Below are 13936 nucleotides of genomic sequence, written 5' to 3' on the forward strand. Positions count from 1 at the left end.
CCTGTGTTCTGGTACTCAGGTTAGTATCCTGAACCCTGGTGTTAGCCTGTGTTCTGGTACTTAGGTTAGTATCCTGAACCCTGGTGTTAGCCTGTGTTCTGGTACTCAGGTTATTATCCTGAACCCTAAACCCTGTGTTCTGGTACTCAGGTTAGTATCCTGAACCCTGGTGTTAGCCTGTGTTCTGGTACTCAGGTTAGTATCCTGAACCCTGGTGTTAGCCTGTGTTCTGGTACTCAGGTTAGTATCCTGAACCCTAAACCCTGTGTTCTGGTACTCAGGTTAGAGGACAATCATATCTATCAACAGATGACGCCCATTAAAAAAGGGTTATCTCCATCTGTAATGGTCTGCCTGTGTCCTCTAACCCTAAGAGATTGATCCTCGTTCTGCCTGTGTCCTCTAACCCTAAGAGATTGATCCTCGTTCTGACTGTGTCCTCTAACCCTAAGAGATTGATCCTCGTTCTGACTGTGTCCTCTAACCCTAAGAGATTGATCCTCGTTCTGACTGTGTCCTCTAACCCTAAGAGATTGATCCTCGTTCTGACTGTGTCCTCTAACCCTAAGAGATTGATCCTCGTTCTGACTGTGTCCTCTAACCCTAAGAGACTGATCCTCGTTCTGACTGTGTCCTCTAACCCTAAGAGACTGATCCTCGTTCTGACTGTGTCCTCTAACCCTAAGAGACTGATCCTCGTTCTGACTGTGTCCTCTAACCCTAAGAGACTGATCCTCGTTCTGACTGTGTCCTCTAACCCTAAGAGACTGATCCTCGTTCTGACTGTGTCCTCTAACCCTAAGAGATTGATCATCGTTCTGCCTGTGTCCTCTAACCCTAAGAGATTGATCCTCGTTCTGACTGTGTCCTCTAACCCTAAGAGATTGATCCTCATTCTGACTGTGTCCTCTAACCCTAAGAGATTGATCATCGTTCTGCCTGTGTCCTCTAACCCTAAGAGATTGATCCTCGTTCTGCCTGTGTCCTCTAACCCTAAGAGATTGATCCTCGTTCTGACTGTGTCCTCTAAACCTAAGAGATTGATCCTCGTTCTGACTGTGTCCTCTAACCCTAAGAGATTGATCCTCGTTCTGACTGTGTCCTCTAACCCTAAGAGATTGATCCTCGTTCTGACTGTGTCCTCTAACCCTAAGAGATTGATCCTCGTTCTGACTGTGTCCTCTAACCCTAAGAGATTGATCCTCGTTCTGCCTGTGTCCTCTAACCCTAAGAGATTGATCCTCGTTCTGACTGTGTCCTCTAACCCTAAGAGATTGATCCTCGTTCTGCCTGTGTCCTCTAACCCTAAGAGACTGATCCTCGTTCTGACTGTGTCCTCTAACCCTAAGAGATTGATCCTCGTTCTGACTGTGTCCTCTAACCCTAAGAGATTGATCCTCGTTCTGCCTGTGTCCTCTAACCCTAAGAGATTGATCCCCGTTCTGACTGTGTCCTCTAACCCTAAGAGATTGATCCTCGTTCTGACTGTGTCCTCTAACCCTAAGAGATTGATCCTCGTTCTGACTGTGTCCTCTAACCCTAAGAGATTGATCCTCGTTCTGACTGTGTCCTCTAACCCTAAGAGATTGATCCTCATTCTGCATGTGTCCTCTAACCCTAAGAGATTGATCCTCGTTCTGACTGTGTCCTCTAACCCTAAGAGATTGATCCTCGTTCTGACTGTGTCCTCTAACCCTAAGAGATTGATCCTCGTTCTGACTGTGTCCTCTAACCCTAAGAGATTGATCCTCGTTCTGCCTGTGTCCTCTAACCCTAAGAGATTGATCCTCGTTCTGACTGTGTCCTCTAAACCTAAGAGATTGAATGAGGATCAGACTATGTCCTCTAACCTTAAGAGTACTGGCGTGGTAATACTGATGGTCTGTTAACAGAGCAAGTTAAGAGAACTAACGAGGCAGGTTAGGAGAACTAACGCGGCAGGTTAGGAGAACTAACACAGCAGGCTAGGAGAACTAACGTGGCAGGTTAGGAGAACTAACACAGCAGGCTAGGAGAACTAAGACAGCAGGTTAGGAGAACTAACACAGCAGGTTAGGAGAACTAACACAGCAGGTTAGGATAATTAAATTGGCAGACTAGGAGAACTAATTTAGCAGTTTAGCTGAATTAATTTAGCAGGTTAGAAGGATGAGGTTTAATGTTAGGAAAAAGGTTCGGTTTTGCTACAATGATAAAGTGAATTGTTGTCCCCAATGTCACTACTAGATAGAGCACTACTAGATAGCCAGAAACGTAAACAAACCATCTGTGGCAACAAATCATCAGTATCATAACACCAGAACAAAGAGCTCCACCCTCTCTCTTTGCAAGTTACGGGCAAGTCTATGAGCCTCCCCTTCCGAAATGTGAAAGATACAAAATCACGTTTTATCCAAAGCACTGCTGCTTGTTATCTCATATGCATCTCGTTGTATCATGACGGATCAACGCTACCATTTATGTTTACATAGTCTGTCCACCAGATTACCTACATAGTGTTTCTCAAACCTTTCCTCTGGAACCCCCCAGCGGTTCCATGTATTTAATATATTCCAGAACTAAGACACCTGATTCAACTTAACAATGAATCATCATCGCTTTATGTCTCTCTCAAATGTCAAAATGCCTTGTATACAGTTGTTTAGGATAGTTATCATTGTTTTAGTTTACTGTGGAGCCCCTAGTCCCAATCAACATGCCTCAGATACCTCCTTTGTCCCACCCCCACACATGCGGTGACCTCACCCAGTATAACCAGCATGTCCAGAGACGCAACCTCTCTTATCATCACCCAGTGCCTGGGCTTACCTCCGCTGTACCCGCACCCCACCATACCCCTGTCTGCACATTAAGCCCTGAATCTATTCTACCACGTCCAGAAATCTGCTCCTTTTATTCTCTGTCCTCAACGCTGATGACCAGATGACCAGTCTTGACAGCCTTTAGCCGTACCCTCATCCTACTCCCCCTCTGTTCCTCGGGTGATGTGGAGATTAACCCAGGCCCTGCGTGTCCCCAGGTGCTCTCATTTGCTGAATTCTGTAACCAAAAAAGCCTTGGTTTCATGCATGTTAACATCAGAAGCCTCCTCCCTAAGTTTGTTTTACTCACTGCCTTAGCACACTCCGCCAACCCTGATGTCCTTGCCATTTCTGAATCCTGGTTTAGGAAGGCCGCCACAAATTCTGAGATTTCCATACACAACTACAACATTTTCCATCAAGACAGAACTGCCAAAGGGGGAGGAGTTGCAATCTACTGCAGAGATAGCCTGCAAAGTTCTGTCATACTTTCCAGGTCTGTGCCCAAACAGTTCGAGCTGCTCATTTTAAAAATGAATCTCTCTAGAAATAAGTCTCTCACTGTTGCTGACCCCCTCAGCTCCCAGCTACAATCTAAGCTAGATGCCCTCAATCTCACACAAATTATCAAGGAACCCACCAGGTATAACCCTATATCCTTAAAGATGGGGACTCTCATAGATATTATCCTGGCCAACTTGCCCTCCAAATACACCTCTGCTGTTTTCAATCAGGATCTCAGCGATCACTGCCTCATTGCCTCAATGTGTCTGCGGTCAAACCTGATCACTGTCAAACACTCCCTAAAACACTTCTGCAAGCAGCAGGCCTTTCTAATCGACCTGTCCCAGGTATTCTGGAAGGATATTGACCTCATCCTGTCAGTAGAGGATGCATTGTTGTTCTTTAAACGTAATTACCTCACCATCATAAATAAGTAAGTAATAAATAAGCATACCCTTTCAAAAAATGTAGAACTAAGAAAATATATAGTCATTGGTTCACTCCAGACCTGACTGCCCTTGACCAGCACAAAAACATCCTGTGGCGGACTGCACTAGCATCGAATAGTCCCGGCGATATGCAACTCTTCAGGGAAGTCAGGAACCACTACAAGCAGTCAGTCAGGAAAGCAAAGACTAGCTATTTCAAGTAGAAATTTGCATCCTTTAACTCCAAAAAGCTCTGGGACACTGTAAAGTCCATGGAGAATAAGATCATCTCCTCCCAGTTGCCCACTGCACTGAGGCTAGGAAACATTGTCACCACCGATATATCATCATTATACACGATAATCGAGAATTTCAAGAAGCATTTTTCTACAGCTGGCCATGCTTTCCTCCTGGCTACCCCAACCTCGGCCAACAGCTCCGCACCCCCCGCAGCCTCTTGCCCAAGCCTCCCCAGCTTCCCAGCTTCTCCTTCACCCAAATCCAGACAGCAGATGTTCTGAAAGAGCTGCAAAAACCAGGACCTGTACAAATCAGCCAGGCTAGACAATCTGGACCCTCTCTTTCTAAAATTATCCGCCACCATTGTTGCAACCCCTATTACCAGTCTGTTCAACCTCTATTCCGTATTGTCCGAGATCCCTAAACATTGGAAAGCTGCCGCGGTCATCCCCCTCTTCAAAGGGGGTGACACTCTAGACCCAAACTGTTACAGACCGATTTCCATCCTGCCCTGCCTTTCTAAAATCTTCGAAAGCCAAGTCAATAAACAGATCACTGACCATTTTGAATCCCACCGTACCTTCTCCGCTGTGCAATCCAGTTTCCGAGCTGATCACGGGTGCACCTCAGCCACACTCAAGGTACTAAATGATATCATAACCGCCATTGATAAAAGACATTACAGTGCAGCCGTATTCATCCACCTGGCCAAGGCTTTTTTTTCACCGTATTCTTATCGGCAGACTCAATAGCCTTCGTTTCTCAAACGACTGCCTCGCCTGGTTCAGCAACTACTTCTCAGACAGAGTTCAATGTGTCAAATCGGAGGGTCTGTTGTCCTGACCTCTGGCAGTCTATGGGGGTACCACAGGGTTCAATTCTCGGGGCGACTCTTTTCTCTGTATATATCAACGACGTCGCTCTTGCTGCATGTAATTCTGGCCCTTCATTGGACACTGTGTTAACTAACCTCCAAACGAGCTTCAATGCCATACAACACTCCTTCCATGGTTTCCGACTGCTCTTAAACACTAGTAAAACCAAATGCATGTTAATGCAACCGTTCGCTGCCCACACCCGCCTGCCCGACTAGCATCACTACTCTGGACGGCTCTAACTTAGAATAAGTGGACAACTACAAATACCTAGGTGTCTGGCTAGACTGTAAACTCTCCTTCCAGACTCATATTAAACATCTCCAATCCAAAATTAAATCTAGAATTGGCTTCCTATTTCGCAACAAGCCGCCTTCACTCACGCAGCCAAACATACCCTTGTAAAACTGACTATCCTACCGATCCGCGACTTCGGCAATGTCATTTACAAAATAGCTTCCAATACTCTACTCAGCAAACTAGATACAGTCTATCACAGTGCCATCCATTTTGTTATCAAAGCCCCATATACTACCCACCCCTGTGACCTCTATGCTCTCGTTGGCTGGCCCTCACTACATATCTGTCGCCAAACCCGCTGGCTCCAGGTCATCTATAAGTCTTTGCTAGGTAAAGCTCCGCCTTATCTCAGCTCACTGGTCACCATAGCAACACCCACCTGTAGCACGTGCTCTAGCAGGTATATTTCAAAGCCAACTTGTCCTTTGGTCGCCTTTCCTTCCAGTTCTCTGCTGCCAATGACTGGAACAAATTGCAAAAATTGCTGAAGCTGGAGACTTTTATTTCCCTCACTACCTTTTAACATCAGCTATCTGAGCAGCTAACTGATCGCTGCATCTGTACATAGCCCATCTGCAAATAGCGCACCCATTCTACCTCATCCCCATATTGTTTTTATTTGACTTTTCTGCTCCTTTGCACACTAGTATTTCTACTTGCACATCATCATCTGCTCATCTATCACTCCAGTGTTAATTTGCTAAATTGTAATTACTTCGCTATTATGACCTATTTATTGCCTTACCTCCTCACGCCATTCGCACACACTGTATATAGACTTATTTTTTTTCTATTGTGCTATTGACTGTATGGTTGTTTATTCCATGTGTAACTCTGTGTTGTTGTTTGTGTCGCACTGCTTTATCTTGGCCAGGTAGCAGTTGTAAATGGGAACTTGTTCTCAACTGGCCTACCTGGTTAAATAAAGGTGTTCTCAACCAGCCTACCCGGTTAAATAAAGGTGAAATAAATAAAAAATCAAATCAAAACTTTGACCGTTCAGAGCTACAACAAAATCATGAAACATCTGGGATTTCGCAAGGAGAAGGGTTGAGAAACACTGCAATATGGAAATAGCAGGTTAGGAGAACTAACACAGTAGGTTAGGAGAACATTTGGGACACAGTAAAACTCCTCTCTGTTCCAGGTACCAACCAGAGCATCCCAGCTCCTTGGCCTATCAGATGGCCAGTACCGTGGAGGAGATGGAGCTAAGTGATGGTATCTCCGCCCCCAGTATGGGCATCCTGCCTGGTGTGAAGGAGCACTTCAGCCTGAAGACTGTCCTGTTCCCTGACAACACTGAACCCTCAGCCCTGTCCGGCTTCACTGTCAACATCACTGTCAGCCTCATGGGTAAAGGGGGGTACAGGAAGACTACAGATTAGCTACACAGAGACACACACACACACACACCCCTCCTCCCATCCTTCTCCGTCGTCTCCTCCCTTCTCATCCCTTTCTATCTCTCCTCTGTCATCTATTGCCTGCCCTCCCCTCTCCTCCATTGCCTGCCCTCCTCTCCTCCCTCCTCCTCCCTCTCCTCCTCTCCTCCCCTCTTCCACCTCCTCTCCTCCCTCCCTCCCTCCCTCTCCTCCCGCCTCCCAGTAGTGTGGAACATGTAGCTCTGACCGTCATCTTCATGGTGTGTGTTTTCCTCCTCTCCTCCCTCTCTTCCCCTCTTCCTCTCCTCCTCCTCCTCCTCCCCCTATAGGCCTTCTGATCCTGGTGTTCAGTATACTAGCAGTACAGGGTGGATTTGCAGTGTGGAACATCGTAGCTCTGACCGTCATCTTCATGGTGTGTGTTCTCCTCACCTTTATAATCTGGAGACAACCAGAGAGCAAGACCAAGCTGTCCTTTAAGGTGGGTATACAATACCTAACCCCACCAAGACCCCAACACCAAGACCCCAACACCCTAACACCAAGACCCCAACACCAAGACCCCGACACCCTAACACCAAGACCCTAACACCAAGACCCCAACACCAACACCCCAACACCAAGACCCCAACACCAAGACCCCAACACCCTAACACCAAGATCCCAACACCAAGACCCCAACACCAAGACCCCAACACCCTAACACCAAGACCCTAACACCAAGACCCCAACACCAAGACCCCAACACCAAGACCCTAACACCAAGACCCCAATACCAAGACCAATCCACCCCATACTAAAACCTCTCACCCCAACAAGATAAAGCACATTGGACCAAATAACCTCCTAGCTGTTACCTTTCTGCCAATCTAGCCTGCTTTGAAGGGTCCTGCCCATTCCACAAACTCCCAATCACCCTCTTGACACGCCCCCTCTCCTACCAACTAGTCACACCTGAACTCACTGTGATAATCACCTCTCCTGAACTCACTGTGATAATCACCTCTCCTGGACTCACTGTGATAATCACCTCTCCTGCCAACTAGTCACACCTGAACTCACTGTGATAATCACAGACATAACTTGGCAGATCTGCTGTACTGACTTCAGACTGTAAAGCAAAACGTAGAACACCATCGTGTTTGTTAGAGTCTCATCTTTCCATAGATAGGTCATAATAGTTTATAGGCCTAACCATTCGGATGCTATGAACAATTTTGCGAGAATAACGATTTTTGGGATGTCTCATGGTCTGACAAACACCTCCAACACCCCATCTTCATGTCTCATGGTCTGACAAACACCTCCAACACCCCATCTTCATGTCTCATGGTCTGACAAACACCTCCAACACCCCATCTTCATGTCTCATGGTCTGACAAACACCTCCAACACCCCATCTTCATGTTTCATGGTCTGACAAACACCTCCAACACCCCATCTTCATGTCTCATGGTCTGACAAACACCTCCAACACCCCATCTTCATGTCTCATGGTCTGACAAACACCTCCAACACCCCATCTTCATGTCTCATGGTCTGACAAACACCTCCAACACCCCATCTTCATGTCTCATGGTCTGAGTAGGTAGGTTAGAGTAGGTAGCCTAGTGGTTAGGGCAGGTAGCCTAGTGGTTAGGGCAGGTAGCCTAGTGGTTAGGGCAGATAGCCTAGTGGTTAGGGCAGGTAGCCTAGTGGTTAGGCAGATAGCCTAGTGGTTAGGGCAGGTAGCCTAGTGGTTAGGTAGGTAGCCTAGTGGTTAGGGCAGGTAGCCTAGTGGTTAGGGCAGGTAGCCTAGTGGTTAGAGCAAATTGCCTAGTGGTTAGGGCAGGTAGCCTAGTGGTTAGAGCAGGTAGCCTAGTGCTTAGGGCAGGTAGCCTAGTGCTTAGGGCAGGTAGCCTAGTGGTTAGGGCAGGTAGCCTAGTGGTTAGAGCAGATAGCCTAGTGGTTAGGGCAGGTAGCCTAGTGGTTAGGGCAGGTAGCCTAGTGGTTAGGGCAGGTAGCCTAGTGGTTAGGGCAGGTAGCCTAGTGGTTAGGGCAGGTAGCCTAGTGGTTAGAGCAGGTAGCCTAGTGGTTAGAGTGTTGGACTAGTGTCCTAAAGGTTGCAAGATCTAATCCCCGAGCTGACAAGGTACAAATCTGTTGTTCTGCCCCTGAACAAGGCAATTAGCCCACTGTTCCTAGACCAGTTAACCCACTGTTCCTAGACCAGTTAACCCACTGTTCCTAGACCAGTTAACCCACTGTTCCTAGACCAGTTAACCCACTGTTCCACCCACTGTTCCTAGACCAGTTAACTCACTGTTCCTAAACCGTCATTATAAATAAGACTTGCCTAGTTAAATTAAGGTTAAATAAAATGCCCCTTGTGATGTCCTAGCAGCCATGTGAATGACTGCTAGCTAGCTAACGACCGGAACATTAAGCTAGCCAAGAACAACAACACAAACCAACAGACTATATACAGTGGGGAGAACAAGTATTTGACACACTGCTGATTTTGCAGGTTTTCCTACTTACAAAGCATGTAGAGGTCTGTAATGTTTTATCATAGGTACACTTCAACTGTGAGAGACAGAATCTAAAATACAAATCCAGAAAATCACATTGTATGATTTTTAAGTAATTAATTTGCATTTTATTGACATAAGTATTTGACATAAGTATTTGATCACCTACCAACCAGTAAGAATTCCGGCTCTCACAGACCTGTTAGTTTTTCTTTAAGAAGCCCTCCTGTTCTCCACTCATTACCTGTATAAAAGACACCTGTCCACACACTCAATCAAACAGACTCCAACCTCTCCACAATGGCCAAGACCAGAGAGCTGTGTAAGGACATCAGCGATAAAATTGTAGACCTGCACAAGGCTGGGATGGGCTACAGGACAATAGGCAAGCAGCTTGGTGAGAAGGCAACAACTGTTGGCACAATTATTAGAAAATGGAAGAAGTTCAAGATAACAGTCAATCACCCTCGGTCTGGGGCTCCATGCAAGATCTCACCTCGTGGGGCATCAATGATCATGAGGAAGGTGAGGGATCAGCCCAGGACTACACGGCAGGACATGGTCAATGACCTGAAGAGAGCTGGGACCACAGTCTCAAAGAAAACCATTAGTAACACACTACGCCGTCATGGATTAAAATCCTTCAGCACACGCAAGGTCCACCTGCTCAAGCCAGCGCATGTCCAGGTCCGTCTGAAGTTTGCCAATGACCATCTGGATCATCCAGCGGAGGAATGGGAGAAGGTCATGTGGTCTGATGAGACAAAAATAAAGCTTTTTGGTCTAAGCTCCACTCGCCGTGTTTGGAGGAAGAAGAAGGATGAGTACAACCCCAAGAACACCATCTCAACCATGAAGCATGGAGGTGGAAACATCATTCTTTGGGGATGCTTTTCTGCAAAGGGGACAGGACGACTGCACCGTATTGAGGGGGTGGATGGAAGGGGCCATGTATCGCGAGATCTTGGCCAACAACCTCCTTCCCTCAGTAAGAGCATTGAAGATGGGTCGTGGCTGGGTCTTCCAGCATGACAATGACCCGAAACACACAGCCAGGGCAACTAAGGAGTGGCTCCGTAAGAAGCATCTCAAGGTCCTGGAGTGGCCTGGCTAGTCTCCAGACCTGAACCCAATAGTAAATCTCTGGAGGGAGCTGAAAGTCCGAATTGCCCAGTGACAGTCCCGAAACCTGAAGGATCTGGAGAAGGTCTGTATGGAGGAGTGCACCAAAATCCCTGCTGCAGTGTGTGCAAACCTGGTCAAGAACTACAGGAAACGTATGATCTCTGTAATTGCAAACAAAGGTTTCTGTGCCAAATATTAAGCTATGCTTTTCTGATGTATCAGATACTTATGTCATGCATAAATCGTACAATGTGATTTTCTAGAATTTTGTGTACCTATGATAAAAATTACAGACCTCTACATGCTTTGTAAGTAGGAAAACCTGCAAAATCAGCAGTGTATCAAATACTTGTCTTCCCCACTGTAGCTACAAATAGTGAGTGGAGTTACTAACAGACTAAACAAGTTAAATGTCTTTGATTAAATGTTTTCCACACACATACCTTCGTGTGTCTTGCTTGGACACCGTCTCCCACACTGAATAGACTCTTCTCACAGGCTCTATATATCCCTACGTGGGAGTAGGTTGGGATATTTGACATTTATTTTTGACCTGAACAACAATATATTTTTGTCATGTTTTGTTATTTCTGTATAATAGAAAAGCTCTTTTACACAATATTTGTTTTCTCCAATTTGTGGGCCGAGGAGTCAAGGTCGAGGAGAATTTCTTATTTTAAGGTGAATATCGACTTGGATTACGCCTCTTGTTTCTGGCTCACTGACCTCTGCATGATCTTTGTATTTTACCTCCTTAAGGTGCCCCTGTTGCCGTTCATCCCAGTGGTCAGCATGTTTGTCAACGTCTACCTAATGATGCAACTGGACAGAGGCACGTGGATACGCTTCGCTGTCTGGATGGCTATAGGTAAGAAACTATTTTCTATAACAATGTCATCTCTATAGAGATATCCTCTTCCAAGACATTATCAAAATATTATCAGCTCCTCTATAGAGATATACCGCTGTTGGCTTGGCTCTGAAGCTAAGCAGCGTTGGTCCTGGTCAGTCCCTGGATGGGAGACCAGATGCTGCTGGCTTGGCTCTGAAGCTAAGCAGGGTTGGTCCTGGTCAGTCCCTGGATGGGAGACCAGATGCTGCAGGTTTTGGAGGCACTCTGTCCTCTGGTCTAAAAACATATCCCAGGGTTCAATCAAAAATAAAATAAATATATCCTCCTCCAAGACATTCCATTATTAACCTGTCTGTTTATTGCAGGGTTTGTGATCTACTTTGGCTACGGGATCCACCACAGTGCTGAGGCGGCTCTGGACCGCTCGTCTCCTGGGTCTGATGTAGAGCTGAACGGCTACATAGCCAGCCACTCACACAACATGGAGCCCATGTCTCCTGAGAAAGAGGCGTTTCTACATAATGGTCTGGAGGCCCGGGGAGAGGAGGACCGAGACCTGTAGAGTGCTAGGACCCAGCTGACAACTGCCACAGCCTGCCCTGACCACCCTACATACCACACCTTATCATGCCCCTTTGGAACTTTTGTCTGTCTGGAACCTTTATCAAACAGGATAGAACCCTCTTGGAATGAACTGTCTCATTTTGGGATGTAACATGCCATTTTTTAACAGAGTCCTGGATTTAGACTTTAGTCTAACATCTCACAGTGGTGTATGCACATGTAGCTTCTCGCAGGTGTTTCTGGGTAGGGGAAATACAATTCTAATGCAGAAATTAAAGGAGTAGAGAAAAAGAAGGAAGAGAGGATAGACTGCTGTTTGCTCCTGAGGGCGTATTGTAAGCTCACAGGGGGTTTCCTACTACAGACAGGAGAACCATATCAACCCAGGGAAACCTAGAGAAACTGAGCAGACATCTTGGATCTTGTCCTCCTCCATTTTAGGGAGAGTGTGGGTTGATGTGGTGGGAGTGGGGTAGTGGTGGGAGTGGGGTAATGTTGCTGTTGAGGACTGGGTTTGATTGGACCCACTGGTTGAATCAACGTTGTTTCCAAATCATTTCAATTGTTACGTTGAACTAACGCTGAATAGACGTTGAATTGACGTCTGTGTGCAGTGAGGATACTCAACTAGCTGGCACACGGTTCTCTCACAGCTCAGGAAGGACTATCTGTTGGTTAACATCCTAATGGATTAGTTAGGGTTAAGGTTGTGCATTAGGGTTCAGAGATGTCAGAAAACATCACCGGATCACTCAGATGACTTTTGTAACTGCTAGCCATGGAAACTCTGTCGGGTAATCTTCAAGATAATCATACTGTTTGAGGCAAATCTATACTCAACATTTTCAGATGATTGTCAACCTGTCTAGAAGGGTAAACACCAGACATGGTGTTAAATAATTAATATCTAGTATAATAATTAATAATAATTAATAACTAACTACTAATATCCTCTACCTTTAGATCTACTAAAACCATGGATGAGCTATATATGTGTGTTTCCTCTGAAACAATGTATTTTCTAGTCTCAACTGTTACAACCTCCCCTAGCAGGATATAGGCTACCTTGTAAACTTCCGTTATCCCCCTGTGATGTAGTGGCTGTGGCTCACCACTAGAGGTCACTGTGTATCACACAACGTCAGTAGACCTTTCACATCAAATGAAATAAAATTGTGTTCAACACCTGCGCCGAATACATCAGGCGTAGACTTTCCCGTGAAATGATTACTTACAAGCCCTTAACCTTACAAGCCCTTAACCTTACAAGCCTTTAACCGATATTGCAGTTCAAGAAAGAGTTCAGGAAATATTTACTAAATATACTAACGTGAAAAAATTCAATATCAAAAAGTAACACAAGAAAATGACAAAACATTAATGAGGCTATATTCAGGTGATACCGAGTCAATTTGGGGGGGGTGGGGGGTGTACCGGTACTGAGTCAATGTGCAGAGGGCACAGGTTTCTCAAAGTAATTTGTAAAGTGGCTATGCATATATAGGTAACAGCGAATAGTAGCAGTGTAAAAACAGAGAGGGTGTCAATGTAAATACTCTGGTTGGCAATTTGATACATTTTTCAGCAGTCTTATGGCTTGGGGGTAGAAGATGTTAATTAAGGAGCCTTTTGGTCCAAGTCTTGGCGCTTCGGTACCGCTTGCAGTGTGGTAGCAGAGAGAAAAGTCTATGATTTGGGTGAATGGCGTCTTCTACAATGTTTGGAGCCTTCTTCTGACAACACCTAGTATAGGTCCTGGATGTCAGGAAGCTCTCGAGTGGCGCAGCGGTCTAAGGCACTGCATCTCAGAGACGTCACTACAGACCCTGGTTCAATTCCAGGCTGTATCACAACCGGTCGTGATTGGCAGTCCCATAGGGTTGCGCACAATTAGCCCAGCGTCATCCGGGTTAGGGTTTGGCTACCAGTCAACCAGTGCTCTCGATGGTTGCGGCTGTATAACTTTTTGAGGATCTGGGGACCCATTCAGTCTCCTGAGTAAATATGGTCACCAAGGAACTTGAAACTCTCTACCTCTCATCCACTTCAGCTCAGTCGATGTTAATGGAGGCCTGTTCAGCCCTACTTTTCCTATAGTCCACGATCAGATCCTTTATCTTTCTCACTTTCCTCCTCCCTACAGGCTGTCTCATCGTTGAGGGAGAGGTTGTTGTCCTGGCACCACACTGCCAGCTCTCTGACCTCCTCCCTACAGGCTGTCTCCTGGCACCACACTGCCAGTTCTCTGAGGGCTGTCTCATCGTTGAGGTTGTTGTCCTGTGCCAGCTGGGCTGTCTCACCCTGGCACCACTGCCAGCTCCTCTGACCTGTCCTCACCACACTGCCAGCAG

The 13936-nt window shown here is 46.2% G+C and overlaps 1 protein-coding gene across 2 annotated transcripts in view; it reads left to right on the forward strand.

The window, feature by feature from the left end:
- The window catches only part of LOC112240277 (high affinity cationic amino acid transporter 1), a 57177-nt gene extending 43731 nt beyond the window's left edge, over positions 1-13446 (forward strand). For both annotated transcript variants that reach the window (XM_042309531.1, XM_042309530.1), the window contains exons 8-11: positions 6296-6504; positions 6863-7014; positions 10928-11036; positions 11387-13446. In XM_042309531.1, the coding sequence (XP_042165465.1) occupies positions 6296-6504; positions 6863-7014; positions 10928-11036; positions 11387-11583 (667 nt within the window). In that variant the 3' untranslated portion in view covers positions 11584-13446. The remainder of the gene's footprint in view (positions 1-6295; positions 6505-6862; positions 7015-10927; positions 11037-11386) is intronic.
- Positions 13447-13936: the final 490 nt, after the last annotated feature.

This window comes from Oncorhynchus tshawytscha, linkage group LG30, assembly GCF_018296145.1.
Source record: "Oncorhynchus tshawytscha isolate Ot180627B linkage group LG30, Otsh_v2.0, whole genome shotgun sequence".
Classification (NCBI taxonomy): domain Eukaryota; kingdom Metazoa; phylum Chordata; class Actinopteri; order Salmoniformes; family Salmonidae; genus Oncorhynchus; species Oncorhynchus tshawytscha.